Source organism: Heliangelus exortis, chromosome 30 (assembly GCF_036169615.1).
Source record: "Heliangelus exortis chromosome 30, bHelExo1.hap1, whole genome shotgun sequence".
NCBI lineage: Eukaryota > Metazoa > Chordata > Aves > Apodiformes > Trochilidae > Heliangelus > Heliangelus exortis.
Window position 1 is genome coordinate 4,286,598 of NC_092451.1, and position 21,234 is coordinate 4,307,831.

At 46.8% G+C, this 21,234-nt stretch overlaps 1 protein-coding gene across 3 annotated transcripts; it reads right to left on the reverse strand.

The window, feature by feature from the left end:
• Window positions 1–1,989: 1,989 nt before the first annotated feature.
• ARHGAP25 (Rho GTPase activating protein 25) lies at window positions 1,990–16,025 on the reverse strand. Of its 3 annotated transcripts, XR_011722933.1 has the most exons (12): window positions 15,139–16,024; window positions 12,456–12,649; window positions 11,637–11,724; window positions 11,176–11,295; window positions 9,149–9,356; window positions 7,235–7,367; window positions 6,193–6,266; window positions 5,534–5,655; window positions 4,577–4,776; window positions 3,470–4,053; window positions 2,647–2,914; window positions 1,990–2,326 (listed from the first exon to the last, which is right to left on the reverse strand). XR_011722933.1 is itself a non-coding variant. In XM_071728969.1 (11 exons), exons 1-11 carry the CDS (start codon window positions 15,197–15,199, stop codon window positions 2,704–2,706), a joined length of 1,995 nt encoding a protein of 664 aa, XP_071585070.1. In that variant the 5' UTR covers window positions 15,200–16,025; the 3' UTR covers window positions 1,990–2,703. The 3 variants fall into 3 exon arrangements, 1 of the variants encoding a protein (XP_071585070.1); XM_071728969.1 differs by having other exon boundaries at window positions 1,990–2,914; window positions 15,139–16,025; XR_011722934.1 differs by lacking the exons at window positions 11,176–11,295; window positions 11,637–11,724; window positions 12,456–12,649; window positions 15,139–16,024 and adding an exon at window positions 9,864–11,122.
• Between the last annotated feature and the right edge of the window lie 5,209 nt (window positions 16,026–21,234).

The following is a 21,234-nucleotide window of genomic DNA, read 5'->3' on the forward strand; positions in this document are numbered from 1 at the left end:
AAGAACCAAGTTCCCAATCACCTGATGAGCACTTCTCTGTATGGGAGTTACCTACTGAGAGAAATCCTGTGAAGGAAAACAGCTTAAAGGGTAAAATATCCTTGGTGGAGACTGCATGCAGTGAGCTGTTGGCAGTGTGCATCATCCAAGGAAGAAGCTGTCCCAGCTGGAGCCTCTGTGCAATATTCACCATGATCTGCTGGAGTAACTCAGAATTCCTAAACTTACAGGGTTTTTTGTGCTAGAATAGATGAATTTTTTTCTCCAAAGGAGTGTTTATTCAGACACCTCCTGTCCCTGCTGACCTGGCTGCTTCCTCCTGCCCCTGTGTTCACCTTTGCTTTCTCAGGGTGCTCCTTTTTTTTTTTTTTTTGCCAGGTTATTTTTCCTCCAGGAACAGTCTGGCTTCGTAGCATCCCTGTGCTGCAGCAAGGTGGCAGGAAAACACCAAGAAAGCAGGATAGTGGGACTGCTTCCAGGGAAGGATTGGCTGAGAGTCTGAGGACTTTATTTCCTCCACACCTTGGTGACCAGTCTGTTCATACATGAAGTCTCAATTTGGCATCTTCTTAAAAGCAGCCTGGTTTGGGGTATCTTTCAGCTCCCACATAAAGGAAGGAGGGATTGCATTACTCTGTCATTTCTGGGGAGAACAAGATGTTCTCACTGCTTTTCTTTCGTTCCTATAAACTACCCTAAATAATGGCTGGACACTTTTCCTGCACGTCCACCTCGCCTCCCACAACAACGTGCTATTTTATGCAGCAGACAAGCTAAAAAAGGAAAGTTACTATCATGCCAAAAATGCAACTTTGATAAAATGTGAGGGCGTAAGTCAGCATAAGCATGACTGGCTTGGGATCCAAAGAGAATAATGTGGGAAGGATAATTTTACTTTCTAGCCTCTCACGCCTACCAAGTGCCTGGATATAACGAGGTGAATTCCTAAATGAAGGCAGTAAATACCTAAGAAGAGCAGAACAGATTTTTTGCTCTAATGCAAAGAAAGCTAGACAGGAAAAGCAGGACTGAAACTGCATCCTAAAAGATGTCATCTCTTCACCTCATAATGTATGTTTTAACAGGTTTAGATGCATTCAGATCTATGGTTTAATTGCTCTAATTAGGAAAGCCTTACCACATTTAAAGGGAGAGGAAAATCCTTGGTGTGTTTTGTGGGTTATCTTACACTCCCATCACCTTGAAGGGGATGCTCTTGTGTCCTCTGGCTGTGCAGTGTGAGGATGAAGGAGGGGTGGAAAACTTTTGGAAAATTGCTGAGTCTACAGTACCCAAGATTGGGTGTACAGTGCCCAAGATTCAACAGGGTTGAAAAGGATTTTTCTACAGGCTTTATTCTATATTCTATATGATAGGTGATTTGTTGTTCTTACCAGTAGTTTCACACTTCCTAAGATGTCCAGAATCAATGATTAAACTCTGCTGGGCTGAAAAGTAGCCACCAAACAACCCCCTGTGAGTTTACAGAGCTCCTTGCAGCACAGAGGAACAGCATCCCCTGCTTCAGGAACAGGAATAGCGAGGAAAGACTTTCCTGCTACTCCTTCCAGAAAAAGCTTCATGGCTTGGCTGGAAAAAGAGAAGAAGGAAATGTAGGTTGTGCATCTGTCAGTTTACAGGGATGTCATCTCCAACAGAAGATCTGAAATTGCATTAAATCCAGGGGTGGGTTTGGGCACTGCCAGTGTTCAGGTGTGGCTCTGGGCTTTGTGTGGCTGAGCTGAGAGGGTTTCCCATTCAAAGGATGCAAAGTTCCCACAGGGCTGGCATGGGCAGACCCATGCTTTTCTGTCTCTGCAAAAAGCCCACTTTTTAAAAGAAGAAAACCCCTCCTTATCTTACAGAACCCAAGAGCAATTTCAGCTCCTAAGATGTTACTATTAACCCCCCCTCCAGCCTCATGTACTTAGGAATTCCAGCCCACCTGACCTCTATTGGAAAGTCTATCTCTCAAATATGACCACTATAAACACTCCAAATTTTAATGGGTGGAATATCTTCAAAGCAGTTACTCTGATCCTCAGAAACAGTCATGGTCTGATAGAGGTTCTCCTGCCTATCTGCAGCGGAAGTGGAGGAATGCACAGTTTATACTAAAATAATGTGCACTTGTCCTAATCACAGAGATTTCTGAGCCTCAGCCAAGCTTTTTCACGTCATTACACTCCACTGTGGGTCGTGAGGGAATTATTTGCCTCTTCACACTTTTGATCTTTGCAGAAAGGTCCCATTCCAGCCCAGATGTTTGGAGAAGTTTCTCCCTAAACGAGTCCTGAGCCTCATACCCAGATTAGGAATGAGCTCCCTGCAAAGGTAAAAAAATAATTAAACACTGCCAAGGTCATCTGGAATCACAGAAAAGGGACGGGATCAGATGCTCTGCAATGATGGCAGGAAAAAACATCTCTGAGGAATTTTGGAGACTTTTTGATGTGGGTCCCTTGGTGCATGGTGGGGACTTTGACTTTCAGCACCACTCGTGTTAGTGTTGCTTGAAAGAGACCTCAGGAGACAAGTGGGTCACCTCAGGGTGCCACAGCATGTGGGACATGGAGGTGATGGGGAAGGTGAGGTTGGGACAGCTCAGGTTTGAAGGTGGCTAAGCCTGGTGGAGGTCACACTGACCTTGGTGACCCATCCCTCTGCAAGGTTTGGGGCTGTGGAGTTCTGCACAAGCAGGTCCTATTTGGTTCTGGCATCAGTTTTGCTTGTGGATTTAGTTAAGTTTTTTATCTCCTCCTCAAGCATCTCGTTTCTCTTCTCCATGGCTTCCTGTGAACGCTCCATGTTCATCAGCTTCAGCTCCAGTTCCTCAGATTTCTTCTTCTCCCTCTCGATGTCCTGATTCAGCCTCACCACTTTGGTCCAGACTTCTTTGTTTTCCTTCTCCAGACTGCAAAGAGAAATGGAGTGTGAAAAGATTGGAAGGGTGCTGGGAAGTCATTGCTGCCCACTGTGTCCTTAAGCAATAATATAATCCAGAGATTCTGCCCTGATCTCCTGACACTCAGTAACACGATGCAATAAACCAACACACACAATATATAATGATACAACAATGTGTAAAGCTATAGCTAAAGTATAGCTAAAGCTCTGGTGGTTACAATGGATAATGCTCCTACTGAACCGTATTGCAGGAATAAAAGGACTGTGACAGTTTGATTAATGCAGAGGTATTACAGTGCCATACAATCATGCAGTAAGAACCACAGTGTCAATATTGTAAAAATATAATAATATAATATTAATAATATAACTTTCGCAACTGTGGTGAGAGTACAGCACACGAGCATTGTCTTTTAGATACGATACTGTATTTTATAATAAGTTACTGCTCTTAAAGCCTCTCTAATATCACTGGTAAATCAATCTGTGCAATACAAGTGTTGTAATAGCAGGAGCTGAAGCCTCAGTACTCTCCAAGCATCAGCCCTCTGCAGCAGGTTACCTTTTAATTTGTTCCTCGTAGTCATTTTTCTGTATCTCCATTTGTTTTTCCAGCTTTAGGATCATGTTTTTCAGGAACTCCCTGCTCTCCTGATCAGGCTTGGAGACCTCGACAGGGCTGCTGGTAGGACTGGCTTCTTCCTTCTGCTGATGGCTGGGACTGGGGCAGGGCAGGAATTCCTTATCAGAGATGCTGCTGGAAGGGCTGGGGCTGGAGCTGCTGACTTCCCCACTTTCTGCCTGGGAGGTAGGAACATTATCATAGGTGGAAGCCCGATGAAGGTCGAGCAGCTTAAAAAGATCATGAGACAAAGTCCTCTTATGTCCATCAGGTGCCACGGAGCGTGTGCTGCCCCCAGGGGAGCTTTTCCAAAACTCACTGGCAAAAACATCATTTTTGTCATTGCTGCCTTTCTCCCCCGGAGCAGGAGCTGCCAGGAGAGATTTCCTGTTAGGTAAAGTCTGAGTTCTTTTCCTTGACTGTGTTTTCCACATTCCCAGTGTATCCTTGGACTCGTTGTCTTCTCCGGGGGCACTTGAGCTCGCAGCTGCTCCAGGGACACTCCTTGGATTCAGGTTGTTTCTCTGTAAAACAGAACCCTGGAATCAGGACAGCCCCCTCCTGCTTTGGGAGCAGGGACAGGTTGCCACAACTGCTCTGACTGCAATATTTACAAAGGGAATATTTTAACATCCTGGCAGGAACAGCCACAAGTTTTCCATAAAAATTTAGTTTGGGTTGTTCTGTATTTTCCATTAAAAAGAAATTTCCATTTTTCTTCCCCCCCCTTTTTTTTTCTTTCTTTCTGAGAAAAGCCTTTAATCCTCAATGTTTTCACTTCACCAGCATAAGCTGAAAAGCTTTCATCTATTCTGCCTTTTAGCCAAAACACTTCAGAAGTTTTTATTTTCCCCAGAACAGCAGATTTTCCACAGGAAGGTGGAAAAATTATCTACATTGTTTTCCTGACACAGATATTCCAGGGATGACAGTTACAGCTCTTTACCCTATTAATAGCAAGCACACTTAGTGGCTCCTGACCCATTAAATCTCACAATAGTTCATTGCATATTTATTAAGCTTATGTTTTATTATTTCTAGCTTTACCATTTGCCTTAGGATCAAGCTCTCTGCCTTGAGCACTGCAGGGTCCTCTGCAGCACCCCAGCCCACGGAGCTGCGTGGGATTGGGGCTTTCTTGTCATTGGTTTGAGCAGGTGGGGAGGGTGACACATCCTTGGATGGGGGAAAGAGGTTTGCATGGTCACTTATCATCATAGTCATCACTTTCTGGATCTGTGGCGTGCCTGGAAGAAATTAGAGACATGTCAGTGGCAAACTCAGTGTGACAGGCTTTGCTCCACCCATGCTTGCATTTCTGGTTGATTTTTCTTGGTGTCCCAAATGGAGGTGCAACCAGAAATGCAGGTGAACACAAGGAGCACAATCACAAAGCCAAATAAAGGGACAGATTTTTATATCACTCCAGAAGAGCAGAAGTAGAACATGGAGCAACCAAGACAGAAGTCTGCTCAGCTCCTCCATTCCAGGAACTGTGCTCCTTTGGCTGAACAAGAAGCTGTGAGTACCATTTATATGAGCAGGCAAATGAAAATCTGGATCATTTGCAAGTGATGTCTGTAGAGCAGAGCAGTCTTTGGCCTGAAAATATTTCTTCTATTAGTTCTGCTGCATCTGTTCTTACCCATGGGATTACAGTTTGGCTCAACTATTCTGTTGAGTTTCCTTTGTTTCCCTTAAGAAGAATTTCACACCTTCCTGCTCCAAGCAAAAGAAAGATGAGGTCACCAGATTCCTGAATTGCTTGAAAACTATAGAGGGAACACACCAGGCAGTTTCTAAGGGGTTTTGTCACCATAAATACATTTATAGCCTAACTAAACTGTGGCTTTACTCTACCCTGCTGTATTTACTGTTCCCAGGCACACATCTGGCTATACCCATGGGTCTACCATAGAAAAAATTTAATTTCAAGATTGTGGACTCAACTATTTCAACATAGCAATGTGCTTCTTTGCTAAATATTCCAAGAGTCCTTTTTACCTCTCATAATAATTGCAGGATCCTCTATCTTGGGTCTGATTAGGTTCACTCCAATCACTGTTGCCAGGTTATCCACACTCATCTTGTTGACACTAGAGTTCAACTGTATTTCATGTAGAAACCTGCCATAATCCAAGGGCAAATATTTCAATCAGAGTAGGAGGACTGCAAAAAGCCTTACACACACCCACTGGTATAAAATCCTGATTAATCCATCCAACTCTTCCTCTACGTTTCCCAACAGAAACATACAGTTGCCTTGTAACTGTGAACCAGAGCTGGGTCTTATTGGTATCTTTAGAAAAACCACTGTGTGATGAGCTGCTCATCAAAAAAAAAAATCAAAAAGGAGGAGAAAACCTCCATCTAATATTTAATAAACTGAGAAAAATCACCAAGTTTTGTTGCACAAGACTTTGTTTAGGAAAACTACACTTGATCTTAATTCTCAGGGATCTGCAGGTGAGTTTTAGGGTAGGCTTTTCATCAAGGTGTTGACCCTGGTGGTTTAAACTGTCCCTAAAATAAGGTTAGAATCTGGGGACTTGAGGGGAACCAAAACATGGCTTAAGAGGGCTCTCTCCAGAGGAGTCAGTCTCAGCCTTGGGAATGATATTTCTACTCACCAACATAAAATCTGAGCTGTGCAGAGGACTGACCTGCAGATATAGCTGAGGAGGTTGTAGTTCTCTCTTGGAAGGAGGGACAACTGCTTCAGGAGCTCTTGATGGCCCTTAATGCAAGTTAAAAAAGTGCTCTGTAAGGATTCAGAGGTGTGTCTGGACTCTTGGTCACTCTATCCATCCTTGTATGGGCTGACCTTTGGAAGTTTGCTCACCTTGGAAATGACATTTCCCTGGCAGACCAAGCATGGACATGGAGAAGTTTTTGCTCAGCCCATTGCCAGCACTGCTGCTGCCACAGCAGTGAAAGAAACTGCAGAGTCCCTGTGATGAGCTCTTCAGAAAGGGCTGATCATCCCTAAACGTGCATTTCTTGTCTATAAACATTTAGGACATTTTTAATCCCCAAAAAATCCTGAAGCAAAACAGCCTACAAGAAACATTTGCCCTTGAAATCCAGTTGCTGAACACTGCAGTTCACAGAGCTACCAAGACTTGCCTTTTTTTTCTGGGGATAGGAACAGCATCCCTGATTTATGGGGTTTTTGCAGTAGGGGGGCTTCTTTTCCATCAAAATACATAGCTAGGAAAAGACCATTCCTGTTTCTCACTTCTCCTTCTGCCATATCCCTGTTTCCTTCCTTGCTTTCACCCAGAGCCTTCTGCTTTCAGCTCAGGCTGAGGGAGGTTGCAGGAGGTTGTTTCCTTCCACTCTTGGTTTTCACACTCACTGTTTGCTGCAAGGGCTCAACAAAAAAAAGGAGCTGAGCAGCTCTTAGATCTGCTCCAGAAATTTAAGCTTAAAACTGGATAAACCAATGTTGTTGAGTTGGGAAACCTCAATGTCTTTATGAGATTTGCTTTTTTCTTTTGCTTTTTTTTTTTGTTTTGTTTTGTTGTTTTTTGTTTGTTTGTTTGTTTTTTCCATTCTTTCTTTTTTCCAGTTGATGGAGCTCAGTGAACACACAATTTATAATGCAGAGCTATGTACCCACCCAGCATCTCCAGCTCACAAAGCCCTGCCACTTCAGCACAGATAATTTGAAGGCCAGGAGAAGAGAAATGAATGCAGCTCTACCTTTCTCTGATCCCCATCCAGTGCCTGTCCACACAGCAGGAAATCCTCATACTGCATCCAGGGCACAACTGGCTCAGGGAGCTCCCGCAGGTAGAGTTTGAAGAGAGAGGCCACAGTGTGCACATCTGTATCCCTGCAACCAGCAAAAAACCCACTTGTGTCAAACTTGCATCCAGCTGGTGAGCAAACCCTACCCTGCTCCTGGGTATCAGAATCACAGATTCATAGAATGGTCTGGGTTGGAAGGGGCCTTAAGGATGATCCAGGTCATAGAATCATAGGATCCCAGGATTTCAGGTTGGAAGGGACCTCAAGCATCAGCAGGGGGGTTGCACTAGATGACCTTTAGAGGTTCCTGCCAACCAAAATTATTCTATTCTATGATTCTATGGAAATAAATGCTCACTGGAGGCTTTCCCCACAGATCTCTGGTGCTCATAACCCAGCTGAGCCTTCCCAGGCTGTGTCAGGCTGATGAGGGTTTGTATGGAAATATTGCCTGGTGTTCCCATGTCTGGCAGGCTCCCCTCACTCTCTGCAGAGCTGGCAAAGCTTTTCTGGGGTTTTTAAGATTAACAGCAATTACTGAAGTTGTTCTGCTGGGACAGATGTTTGCAGCTTTGCATCCCATATTGTTTACATTTTGTCAAAAGGACACTGTCAAGATCATAAGCCTCTAACTTGACCTACCTTGAAGTCACTCAACTGTTATAAACTTCTAGAAAAAATCCCCCAGGTCATTTATTTTTAGGATTTGGTTGGGTTTTTTTCAAATACTATTATTTTTAACAAATGCACATAACCATAGAGGATTTTTTTTTTTCCAGAGCTGTGCTTTTATAGGGCCTACCAATAACACACCATAAACCACCCTGAATGCCTGGGTTGCCAGGGCAGCTTTCTGACACTCCCCACTCAATCCTCCCATGCTTGTACACACAAGTTGTGCCCGTGCAAACCCAAACAGGATGCAAAGATGGCACTGGAGGTCGAGCCAGCATCTTCCAGCATTCAGGTCCCTGGGTACCCCACTATTTGCCTTCAGCCTCTGGAAGAAAATGTTTTGCTTGAAGTGCAGGGGGGTCAGAGTCACCCTGAGCTCACTGCAGCAATGCTCATACACAGAGTTTATGTCCCAGGGCACTGGGAAAGGGACCAAGCTCCCTCCCCATGCCCGGATGCAAAAAATCAGGTATGGAAAACAAACACAAAAAGGCTTCACCTTCCTCTGACCCCTGTGCAGGTTACAACAGGAAAGCTCTCAGCAGGACTCTGGCACCCAGAAAGCAAGAAATATGCAGCTGCAGACCCAGCTGAGATGTACCAGGGGTTTTTACTTTTCTGCTTTCATTTTGCACAGAGGCAGCAGCAGCAAATGTCCCTCTGGGACAGGGAGAGGCAGCTCTCAGATTTAGGGAGCTTCTCATCTCCCTTAGCCCAACAAAGGAAGGGATAAAGGAGGACACAGCCCTGGGGCAGCCAAAATCTCTCTCTCATCTCTCTGTCATGTTGTAAGGAAAAGCAAGGGGAGGAAAATGCCACAGCTAAGAGCTGGCAGGGAAAGAAATAACTCAGTGTATTTAGGGTGTTCTCTGAGCTTCTCTGTGCCCCACTGCTTGCTTCCCTTTCTCTAACCCTTTGCCCTTAGCTGATGGGCTGTGTTGGCTCTTCCCTTTGCCTCCTTCCTTGGCTGCTCCTGCAAACGATAATTGCTGTGTGGGGCAGGATTTTCCTAAACACTTCCCTCTGTTTCCACAAACCCCATCTCAACACCCTCTGATTCTGCTTTTGCCTCCACTCGGGGTTTGTGCAGAATCCTCCCTCCTCCCCAAGCCCTTCTGGAGGGTCCAAGTTTCCTGCAGGGCACTGCTGGAGTCAGATTCTGGGGAACAGGAGAGGGGGAATCCAGCATACCTGTCAAACGATGGCCTTTCCCCAGCATGGAAGGCGTCCCGGAGCTGTTTCACCAGATTGTCTTGGCCAGGCAGGCGGAAAATTCCCTCCTCCCCCACCCCGTGCTGCCGGATGAACTCCACACACTTCTGCACCAGGATGGGGACCTGCTGCTGCCCAAATTTCTGTTCATAAGCCATGGTCTCTGCCAAGCTCTGTCCAAACACCACTAGGGAAAGGACAAGAGAGGTCAGAGGAGCCCAGAGGCTTTGCTGAGGGCACAGATGTGACACCGGACCTGCTCTGCAGGGAGAAGAGGAGCTCCAAGAAGTCTGCAAATGAGGGGAAAGCAGAACTCCCTTCAAAGAAGTTATAGCAAAATGAAACCTTGTTCCTCCTCCAATTAATTAACAGTTCTCAAAATGATTAAAACCAAGCAGTGAGGCTTGGTTTATTTCCAGGCTGCTTGCCTGCCTCGGAGCAGGGTGCTGATACAGAGCAAGGCAGGAGCAGCAGGAAAGGTAATGCTAGGGCACAGGGAGAGAAGGGATGCTCATCACACAAACCTTAAGGATACAGAAAGCACAGGAGACCACCAAGAAAAAGAAAAGCAGCCTTGCAAAGACTTGGAGCTGGAAGTCATACTGATTTAATGGCTTTTCTTCCCTTTCCCCTCCTCTCACCCTCCAGAAACTCCCCAGGGCAATGAGCAGCAGCATTTTGCAGCAGGTGGTACCTTTCCTTCCAAGCAATGGCTTTTTCCTCCTGAACTCCCAGCAAAAGAAGAGCTCAAAGGTGGGAAGGCAGCAGCCTGCACCCCAGAAATTCCTCCTCAGAGCCCGGGGCATGGTAAGAGCAGACAAATCCCAACTCAAATTGAAGCTGTGATAATAATGGCAAAGGGTCCTAATGGTCCTCTACCATATTTTTACCCCAGCAGTGCCTGTGGTATCTTCACCTTGTGCTCTGAGGTTAAAATAATTCCTGTTCATCTTCCAGACCAGGAAAATGCAGGTAAACACTCTCAACTGGAACCACAAGGCTTGTCAGCACCTGTCTGATCATGAGGGTGTTTCATTTATGATTCACTTACACTTCTAAATAATGACTATAAATCTGTCATTGTGCCCAGTAAAGGCAAATAGCTTTTTTTTTTTTTTTTTTTTTTTTCTCTCTGATAATGAATTGCTTGTTTAGCTGCAAGCTGGCGGAGTTGTTCATTTGGGGACACTTCTCTGAGCTCCATCATTCCTGTCTTGTACAGCTGAAAGGTCTGAAGGACCCTATAAAAAAAAAAATCTAAATAGTCAGGGCAAATCACAGAGGGAGGAGAGGCTTAGAATGATGATCCAGGTTAGTTCTCTGTTGGAAGAAAGCTAAAAGACTCCCAGCCCTGCTTCATAGGGGGATCTTGCTTGTAGGAGTTCATCCTTCTAGGAAAAGTGTCTGGAGGGACCTTTGAGGCTTCCTTTGTGGGCTTTGCCTCTGGTGGCAAATTTATGGCTTGTTCCTTTCTGATCAATTCATGTTTCACACTTCCCCTACCACAATGCTGTAATGGCAGAAGTGAACACCCAAGGGCAAAGGAAGGAAGGATCCAGGCACTGCAATCCCTGCTGGAGTGTGGAGAGGGCAAATCCGTGGCCAAGGCAGATTCTGCAGAGAAAATGAGTGCAGGAGGACTGGGATGTGCTGGAAACACAGCAGAGTGAGGAAATAGGCAAGCAAAAAGCAAGCTTTTTCAATATTTTATCCCTGAGTGTGAGTTGGTTTCAAGAATAACAGTTTCTGGGGTCAAAAAGTCAATGAGGAAGTTCACAACAGTGCTCGAAACCAGCCCAGGAATCTTTACTCACACTTGGATGCCATTTCTTTAGCACTGCCCGTGTTTGCAGCAGCCCCAGCACCACAGGGTTGGGTCTAGGAGTGGGTTCCTAAGGTGTTACCTCACCTCACAGCTTCCAGTTTCAAGGATTTATCAGCCCAGCTTTGAAATCCTTGACCAAAGCACAGCACAAGGTTGTAGGGAATTCCCTGCTCCCCTTTACCTCCTGAGGATGCCCCCAGGACTCGTTGGATGGATTTAACCCATTCCTCCATCTCAGACTGGGAATTAGCCATGAGCACACAGGGGTCCTGCCCTGCCCGGGTCTGGTCTCCAGAGACCCCTGCAAAATAAAACATTTATACATCATTTACAGAGAGGATTGGAGGAGAAAAGACAGATTCTTCTTTGCTAAATGCTTTTGGCTCCAATTTGCCTCCCTGCAGTCTGAGTGAAATGGAGCAGCACTGGTGCATCTCACACTTGCTGAAGGGCTGGGAGAAAGGAACAGAAACTTCTTGAGTTTTTAACATTTTTTTAACACTGCAGCTCAGCATGGGGTGTGGGCTCTGACACAGGACCCTGCTCCAGCCCTGGGGTGTCAATGTTGAAATGAAGACATTTGTTTGCCTGGGCAAGGCAGCACTGTGGGGATCCTTGCCAAACGAAGTGAAGCATCCTCACCTGGGATGATTTCAAAGATAAATTTCCCTCCTTCCTCGGGGCTGCTGGCCACCTCCTTGATGATGCTTCCCTGGAGACACAGGCAGCCCTAGGACAGAGCAGAGCAGGAGCTGCAAACACCCAGCTCTGTGGGGCTCTCAAACTGAAAGCAGAAGCTGGTGGCCTATATATATTTCTGTGCTAAAAATGACTTTTCAAACAAGAAGAGACACTTCTTAAATGCCAGTTTTTCTGATGAAGTAATTCTCAGAATAAGAACACTGGTTGTTTCACTCTTTCAATTTTTTCCTTCCTTCTTATAAGGAAGAGAAAAAGAAAGAGAAAAAGGAAAAGAAAAAGGGAAAGAAACAGGAAAAGGAAAAGGAAATGGAAAACAAAAAAGGAACAGGAAAAGGGAAAGAAAAAGGAACAGGAAAAGAAAAAGAAAAAGGAACAGGAAAAGAAAAAGAAAAAGAAAAAGATAAAAGAAAAAGAAAAAGAAAAAGAAAAAGAAAAAGAAAAAGAAAAAGAAAAAGAAAAAGAAAAAAAAAGAAAAAGAAAAAGAAAAAGAAAAAGGGGACCTACCAAGCTTTTTTCCTTCCCAGACTGTTTCTGTTCTTTTGGAGAATGAGAGCAATTTTTGAGTTGGGTTAAAAAAAACCCTGCAGGGCTTGAAGGCATTTTCAGAATTCAATTGCATCGCTGTTGCTGATCAGGTTCCTTACTGCCCAAAGGCAGGAAACCTCTTGAACACCCTCTGCCATCCCCCTCCCAAACCATTTCCCTGCAAGCAAGAAGGGGGATTCTGGGGACCTGCAGAGCCCACTGGCCTCGTCCTACCTGTGGTTTGACATCCTCCTCCTCCTTATAGTAGTAAAGGTGCTGTCCCTTGAGCACAAAGAACCTCTGCTGCCAGTTCTTGACGATGGAACGCTGCTTCTTCAGCCACCCCACCTTCTGGGGCCTCTCCAGGGGCTGGGGGGTGGCAGGCTGGGTGCCCCCAGCCTCACTGCTCATCACGCTTTTGGAGCGAGCTGCCAAGGAAAGAGAGGGAGAGGATGGGGAGGATGCAGAGGGATGAGGTCCCACCAGCCCCAGGGCTGCTTTAAACTGCACCAGTGCCAGGGGCTCCCTGCCCCTCTGCCTGTGCTGGGCAAACTGGCTGGAGCTTTGAAAGGAAGTGGCTGCAGTATCTGTCAGTGTGTGCTTCCTTTTTCCTGTGTGGGAGTAATTGTCTTGCAAGTGAGAAGAAAATAATTTTTTTTATTTTTATTTCATGGGAGGGTGTGTGTGGATTTTTTTTGATACCCACCCCAAACAGGCTGCAGCAGCGATAGCAGAATGACCCAACCTGGCTCACAAAAAAAAAAACTGTTTGGAAATTGAAGTTTTGCCCTCAGAGAGCATTGCCTGGTGTTTCCAATAGGGCAGTTCTCACACAGGGAGGTGGAAAGTCTCCGAGGGGGCAAAAAGTTCCAGTCTGGATTTACCAGCTTTTACCAGAGTTAAAAGGATAATAAGTGAAATAAAAGAAAGGTGAAAAAAAAAAATAGAGATCTTATTATCTCCAATGTTTCTGTGATAAAACAGACCAGCATGAGTTCTGTCCTCAGGTAGGCTGAAATCTGTCAGACAAATGACTGACATAAAAAGAACCTGCCTGTCCACTGGGACACCTCTGAAGCCTAAAACAAAGATTCATGGCAACTACATGAAATCAGTGGTAGAGGTGCTGAGCCTCAGTCAGAGTTATTTAAAGCTAAAGAAAAATAGGAAAGGCTGTCTATCCAGGGAAGCTGGTCCCGGGGGCTACCCTGATGCAAAAACCAAACTGGGGTTTACAAATTCCACCTCAAGTTCTGAGTAGCTTCTCTTCTCCTTTTCCCCTGTCTCTCCCCAGGGTGGTTCAGCATTTGCAGTCACCTCCTCCTTCACCAACACATCCCTGACACATTTGGCCCTGCTCCTTCTTGCCAACCTCACAGTGCAGGAAAGAACCACTAAGAGCAACTGAGGTGCCCCCTAAAGCATCTCCTGTGGTAACCACCTCTGAAGCTGAACATTTCCTCCAAAACATCCTCATTTTTCCTCCAGCCCTGGAGACTGGACACAGCAGGGTGACCGTGTCCCTGCAAAGAGGAGCCCTGACAAAATGCAGCTTGCAGGAGAAATTGCATTGAGTGCTCCCGTGGTGACCACATCACTGCTGGGTTCTGCCCCAATTCCTTGTCCTGGGCAGGAGCCCTCATTGCCATCCCCTTCCCTCCTGCCCCACGGGAGGGATGTCAGGTCCTGGGAATAAAACCAGTACAAGCAAAAGTGCCACAACAGGTTTTGCGATGAAAATTGCAAATGTTGTTTTCTTCTTCACTGAAATAAATGCTTTTTTGTTGATTTGGGGTTTTTTCTCAGCACGAGGAAGCACACAGGAGCTGGCACTGCCCTGGGGCTTGCAGAAGCCAGGGCTGGGGACAAGGAGAGGGAAGTGTCCTAAAGCCAGGAAGAGGGGTGGTGGTGAGTAATTTGCAATTATTTTCCACAAGCAAGTCACATCCTTGCTGCACCCCTGAAGATGGCAGCAGCTGCTCCCTGCAGCCAGAAACCCTGAGGACACCAGGCTGTGCCCAGCACTCAGGTCCCTGTACACCCAGCCCTTGTGTCCTGGGCTGGCAGCAGCCACAAGCTGCAATAGGTACTCAGAGTTTCATCAGGGGAAGTTTTTTCTTGAAAAAAAAAAAAAAAAAAAAAAAAAAAGCAATTCCTGGTCAGAAAATGCATTCAGGCCTGTGTCCCATCTCCATTCTCTCTGTTTGCCTGCAGTCAGCAGGCTCAGTGTCCCCTGGTCCTTGTTTCTGAGCTACCAATTGAATTTACCCTCTGCTCTGCAGCCTCTCTGCAAAAAAAAAAATTAATTATCCTGATTGTTATGGTGGAGATGGATCCCCTGGCAGAGGAGAGCCATGCAAAGCCTGGTCAGAGGCAGGAGATAAGTCAGGAAAGGCCACAGTGAAGATACCCCAGGGCAGAGAGCCCAGTTTGGGCATCAGAAGGTTCCTGGCCACCAGTGAGAGGAAACGGTGACGTTGGGGTGGGCAAAGAAACCTGAGCAAGGGCAAGATTGCTTCCTCCAGCCTGCACAGCTCCTTGTGTGTGGCACTTCACCTCCTGCAAGGTTTGTGCCAGAAGAATGAGCCCATGGGGCTTAAATCCCACCCCAAACCTGGCTTTGGGGTGGGCAGCAGCCCCACCCTGCCTGCTCCCCTTGTCCCACCCCCCTAGGGCAGCCCCAGCCCTGCTCCCACAGCATCCCCTTGGTGACAACTTTGCAAATCACTTCTTGCAAATCATTTGCAAACCAATTGCTCTCTCAAAAGTGGTAGCTGGGAGCCAGGTCCCCCCACCGGGTCTGGCTCTGTGCCACAGCCAAAATTGCTGCTGAGCTTGGCCAGGGGCAGCCCCCAGTGTGCACCTGAAAGGCTGAAGCAGAAAAAAAAAAAAGGCAGAAATAAAACAGTCACGGTACCTATTTTTGCAGCATCCATTTTCAGGTTGAAATCCCAGTTCCTTGGCAGCTTGAGGGACATTTTGGATCAGGAGGGGACTTTTGGTTTTGGTATTTTTTGGGGGGTAGGGGGGCGTTGCTTAGGAGACAGGCTGGAACAAAGCCCTGATGGTCCCGTGGGTGCGATCCCCCCCCACGGAGATCTCGGCAAGGGTTGATTTACCAAGGTACTTCCTCCTCAGAGAGTGGCTGTGAACAACCCCATAAAAGTACTTTCCTGCCCTGCTTTCCTGCAAAGCTCTCCTCTGGCTTCCCCCACAGCCCCGAGGTGATGCCACCCCTTTTTGCTCCCCTTTTTTGCTCCCCTTTTTCTTGCCCCTCGTGGCTGATGTGGAGACTCAGCCAGCACCAAACGTGGCTGCCCCGAGGTTGCTCTCAGTGCATTTGTGGCATTTGAGGAAGTGCTTGTCCTTCTTGGGGCCCTTGGTACACCAGAAAATCACTTGCTGAGGGGCACGGCCCAGCAGGGAGTTGCAGGAGACATTTTGCTCAGCTCCAAAGCTCAGCAGGCTTTGGCCAGAGCCAAACAGCACATGGTGGCATCTCTTGGATGTCCGGATGAATCCCCCTGTGCACGGCCCCGATGATGTTGGGTGTCTTGGGGATTTTCTTCTTGCAAGTGCTGTGTGGTCCCCACAGCTGATGGAAGGTTTGCACACCCACTTGGTGACAGAGCCAGGAGGAAAACGGGGCTGAAATGAGGCTCTTGTGGAGGAAAGATGTCAGAGCAGCGAGGGCCAGGGGACCCCACCAGAGCCACTGGATCAAGCAAAGTCCCTTTTCCCACTCACAACATCAAGTGTAGATCCTGTTCCATGTAATTTGAAGGTCTTTTTCCAAAGGAAAATAGAAATGTGCCCCAAAGACCTAACGGAGGGCTCCAGCCCCCATTTTTCACCCCCCAGCCCTGGGGAGAGTCTTTTTGTGCTGAACAGAAGGAAGAGCAACGTGGGAAGCACTGGGCTGAAAGAGGATGTGGCCACTGGTTCCTGTTCTGATTTGCAGCCCAGCAGTCATGCCTGGCATGCACTGAGCAGCTTGCAAAGGTTTTTTTTAGTGCCATAGCATAAATTGAGGATGTGCTTCTTGGGGAAGCAGCTGGAGCCTGCACCGACTGCCCAGCCAGGATGGGCTCATTGGGATTAATCCCATTGGAAAAAAGGAATTTTGTTGCTTTTAGCAGTGGCTGGAGCTGGCTCAGAGATTCCCAGCTCACATCTTCCACTGCTGAAAGTCCAAAGATGATGGCATGGGAAGAGATGCTATGGCAATGGAGCAGCCCAGCTGGTACCCAGGCCAGAATGAGATCAACCCCAAAACCTGCTTTGGGTCCAAACTGCTTGAGTTAACCCCATTTCTGCTTTACCACAAGTGGACTGAGCCCTGAATTTTAAGCATCGTTGTCTCCTCTTCTTAATAATATCTGCAGAAAGCCAGAGGGGAAGGTCATGTGTCTTGATCCTTTTTTTTTTTTTCTCTTTCAAGCCTGTGAGCAGCCACCTTTCCCCACCTGCCTGTGTGAACAGGATGTCACACAGCACTTTGCCTTCCTCTAAAGAGGAAACAGCAAATGTTTGAGCCCAAAATCATGCAATTGAGCCCAATGCTCTGTTGCTACAGCTCAGCCCTCTCCAGCACCCCAAAACCAGACTTTTGCAAGCACCCAGAATGCCACTGCAGCTTCCTCCTATCAGGTACTTGGTGGCTGCCTCTGCATTTGGGAAAGGACATCACAAGATTAAGGTTTTTTTCTCATAGCAATCAAGCTGGGCTGCCTGTTCCTCAACCAAATGCCCCAGGGGAACTTAAGAAGAGCAAATCTCAGCCCTGTGTTGGAACCCTGTGTTGGGGCCTTCAATTTTTGCAGGGTTGCTATAGAGAAAGCATCAGATTGTGTTGTTGTAGGATTCACTTATCTGAAAATGCCCCCAGAGTGTGACAGGAAGCAAAAAGAGAGCTGCTGATGGGTTGGGTTGTCTTAGCTGATAAGTCAAAACCAGACAGAGTAACACAAGAGCTAAAAATAGTAAATTTTGCTGGGTAAACAGAAGGATTATGCTCTCCTAGCCCCTCACAAGTCAGGAGAAACGACTGAAATAGAGCAATAATTTATGCTAGATGAAATTCCAACAGTTTATCACATTTCTAACGAAATCTTTAGGGCAAAATGAGCTGATTTGCAGGGCCAGCACTTCCCTCATCTTTGATTAAGATGGGCCTGTAAGATCCCATCACAGCTTCCACCAAACCCCCCCTGGAAAAAAAAAAGGAATTTATGTCCCTGGTGCAGGACAATGGGGTGGTTCAATCCTGCCTGTGTGTGCAGCCATCCTGCAGGCTGCATTCCTGGCTTGGCCACAACCAGGTCTGCTCCCAGGAAGGTCCCTGGAGAGCTACAGGGCAAGGAATGGGGAAACTGGAGTTTGAAACAAGCTGCCAGAGAATGAAAAGGAGGCTTTCAGCATCTCTCCTCCTTGCAGCCAGTACTGAATAAAACCCCACTCCAGATAATGGAACTTATATTTATTTAACAGTGACATATAGTATATAAATAGGGTAAATACTTTAAAATATACAATATATCACATTCGGACATTCGGTCAAAGGCAGCTCTACGTGTGTAGCTAGAACATGAGTCAAAAAAACAAAGCACAGAGAAAGAAGCAGATGGAAGAAACGCATCAGGTCTGGAGAACAGGAGCACACAAAGATTACAGTAGTACAAAATGCAACTCTGGGGCTGGTTACAGAGGGCAAGAACCAGAGGCGCTTTCATGCAATGCTTTTCGGGGACAAATGTCTGTCCCCAGGGAGGTCTGGAGAGGCTGTAAGGATGCTTTCCCCACAGCTTCACCCTCCTCCTGTCACCCAGAGCTGGTCAGGAGAGGAAGGGGAAGGAAGAGATGCCAAGGTCCTACCACAGCTGTGTTCAGAGGAACTCACTGCACCCATCAGGCACAGGAGACATCCCTAGGATGGTGTTTCACAGCCTGGTGCCAAGCATTTGCTGATGCTCCAGGACTTGCAGCTTCATGAGCCACACAGGGAACCACAAACCCCTGCAGATCAGTACTAAGCCCATCACCTTGAAGAATACATGCTATATGCTGGTCAGCATGGGACAGGAGACCACAGGAAGAAAGGTTTTGATGTTTTGCTGAGCACTGCAGGCCAGAGGCTAGCTGGGCATCCCATCTGCAAACTCAGCTGGGCTACCACCAGACTCTGGAAAGCAAATTCCCATCAGACCATGCCAAGTGCTCATCCACACAGACCTGGCCCAGCTGTGCCCCTCAGGCTGGGGATCAAACCAGCATCTGACCCATATCACTATGTCACCCACCAGCAAACCAATGTCATGAATTTTAGAATCACCTCCCCAGGACAGCCAGCTTCTCATGCTCTGCAGAAGCAACTTTCTAGCCACTTGCCATCCCCTTTGCTCATTGAATACACTGACATCCTTCCCTGTCTGCTGCAACTGGACAAGCAGTGAGTGCTCCTGATGAGTTGGTTTCTACATCAGCCTGTCCCCTACCAGCACCAGTCTCACCCTCAGAGGTTCCACCTTGGCCAAATTCTGCTTTCCTCCTCCTTCCAATCCACCACACCTCCTTGCTCACACAGGACCTCCTCATGCTGGTCTGCTCTCACAGTTATTTCCCTCTTTTTTGGGCACAAGCAGAAGGAACTTCTCCAGACATGGAGCCCACTGTAAACAAAAACCACTGTGCAACACTGAGCTCGAGCCCTGCAGCTGGAGAAACTTCCTGAGCATCAATCCCACATCACCATCCCTACACCTCCCTGGTGGCATCTTGGCCTCTCCAGCAGCCTCCCTCCAAATCCAAATTCTTGTCAGAGCTAGAGGGTGGCTAAAGTCCTGCAAGGCTGAATGCAACCAAGAGAGGTCCAACACCTCTTGCTACACATCCCTTGGTATCCCAGTTAACTCCTGCAGGCACAGCCAGAGGCAGGAATGTCAGCTTTCCAGTTCCCTGAATTTTCTAAGTCTAACTTGAAATACTTCTGGTGAACTAAAGCTGCTCTCAGGCTGGGCTGATGGGGAGCTCACCAAATGCTCCCAGACAGCTTGGTGTCACCAAGCACTCAGCTCTACCACCCCCAGGATTCAGACCAGTGGTGTAGAAGTGGGTTTGCCAGCCACAGCTCCCAATGGATGACACACAACCAGTATTTCCTAGCAAGATCAGCAGTCCAGCTTGCAAACAACCTTCACAGTGCCCATCTGTCTCCCTCCCTTTCTCAACTGGATGTTCCTGTTCAGGTTACCAAGATTTACTGCAGGCTCCTCAACCCTTTCCACACTCACCCTGCAGGATCTGACCCACCTTGCAAGCCCACCCCTTAACTGCACTGCTGGGAAGGAAAGGAGCAGAAAGCTGTGAGTTCATCAGGAAAGTCACACACAAGATTCCTGCTGCTGCCTTTGGCCCAGCCCTAGGGAACCAGGAATTGGAACTGCTTTGCCCTCCTGTGTCCACATCCAGCACTGCAGCAGCATCCAAACGCCACTGCAGGGGAAAAGCACGCAGGAAAGCTTGGTGTTGGGTTTTTACCCTGCTAGTTACAACTAAAGAGGTACAAAAGGTTTAAAGCAAGACCAGAAGGAGACTAAAGACCCATATGAAAAAATTCTTAATATAAAGAGCAGCACACTTTTGTAAGGTTTATCAACACTACAGCTTCTTCTGGTGACCCAACAGCGCACTACGGGGGATTTTGGCAGACGTCAGCAACAGGCAGGAAGAATTCAGAAAAACACCAGCTTGGCTGACCACACAGGGCAAACTACTTCCCAGAGGCTACACAAAACCCTGTCACTTCCACACCTATTTGCAGCCCAGGTCCTCCTTGCAGGTGCCCTCACTTTGCTTACCTAAATTCAACCAACGGAGCCATGAATTGGCATGAAACACAGACCAAATATTCTACCTGGGCCAAGAAAGATGGAAGCACCTTAATGTTGCCCTCCAATTTTCCAGTTAGGAGCTTGGACCAACATCCTTCACGTCAACAGAAACTAAATCTCAGCCTAAATCAGGGATTAGTCCCACAACTAGTCCAGGAAAACCTCTGGGTACACCACTGGCATCAAGCAAACGCAATCCTGCACGGGCTCCATCAGAGCTGCCCCAACTCCTGCAACTTTGCCAGCCCCATGCTGAAAATACTTTATGGAAACCAACCCTTCTTCTCTGCACCCAGTGCTTTCAATCAAATATATGAATTTGCAGTAAGATGGGGAGAAACTTCTGCCTCAGGGTTCCTATAGAAATGTCAGGGAGAGGTGGGTATCTACGATTTAATTTCCACACACTTGCTCGGGGTAAATGAAAGCAATGGCAGAATCTCAATCCAGAGTATGAACTACAAAGTATTTTCAGGTGTTTCATTTTCTGTCAGTGATGAGCTAGTTGGCAGCACGTATGTATCTCCATACTGGGGGGGTGTTGGTGGATAAGGTTTGTGTCAGCAGCTATTTGAAAACAGCAATGTACTTCTGTATTATCTATCCCTGCCACTTGTTCCCCAGGTCAAAAAAAGGTAAAGTATCTCTCCTATGCACAAACTATGGAAAGAAGAAAAATCAAGAGTAATCTTGTGTTTGGGAACACTGCTTGAGGTGTAAACCAGGGATATTTTCACTATCCGGTCACAAAAAAAAAAAAAAAAAAAAAAAAGTTTACAATCTTTAGGGCTCTCCTTGTTAAATAATAAAAAAGTATGACAAAATAAAGCTAAGTACTTAGATAAAACTTACAACTATTAAGTACAATCTATTTATGACAAGATCTAGTAAGTGAAGCAGGAGAGAAGCCTGCAGGTAAATGAACCTAGGCTGAAATGTAACACAGACCATGATGAACTCAGCAGCACAACACCTAGAACTCAAGTAACAAACAGGTGATAGACATGATCCCTGAAAGAAAAAAAATACCCAGCTGAGAGCACCAAGGGGGTGCTGGAGCCCCAGCCAGCAAACCAAGTTGGAGACTGCTCTCCAAATCAGTTAAAATATCCCAGTGGGGGGGT

Coding starts and splice junctions, on each gene's coding strand:
- ARHGAP25 (XM_071728969.1), bottom strand. CDS start 15,199: ATGTCCCTCAAGCTGCCAAGGAACTGGGATTTCAACCTGAAAATGGAT. Junction 11,725..12,455: donor AGGAGGATGTCAAACCACAG/GTAGGACGAGGC, acceptor GCTCTGTCCTAG/GGCTGCCTGTGTCTCCAGGG. Junction 5,656..6,192: donor CTCCTCAGCTATATCTGCAG/GTCAGTCCTCTG, acceptor GGATTATGGCAG/GTTTCTACATGAAATACAGT.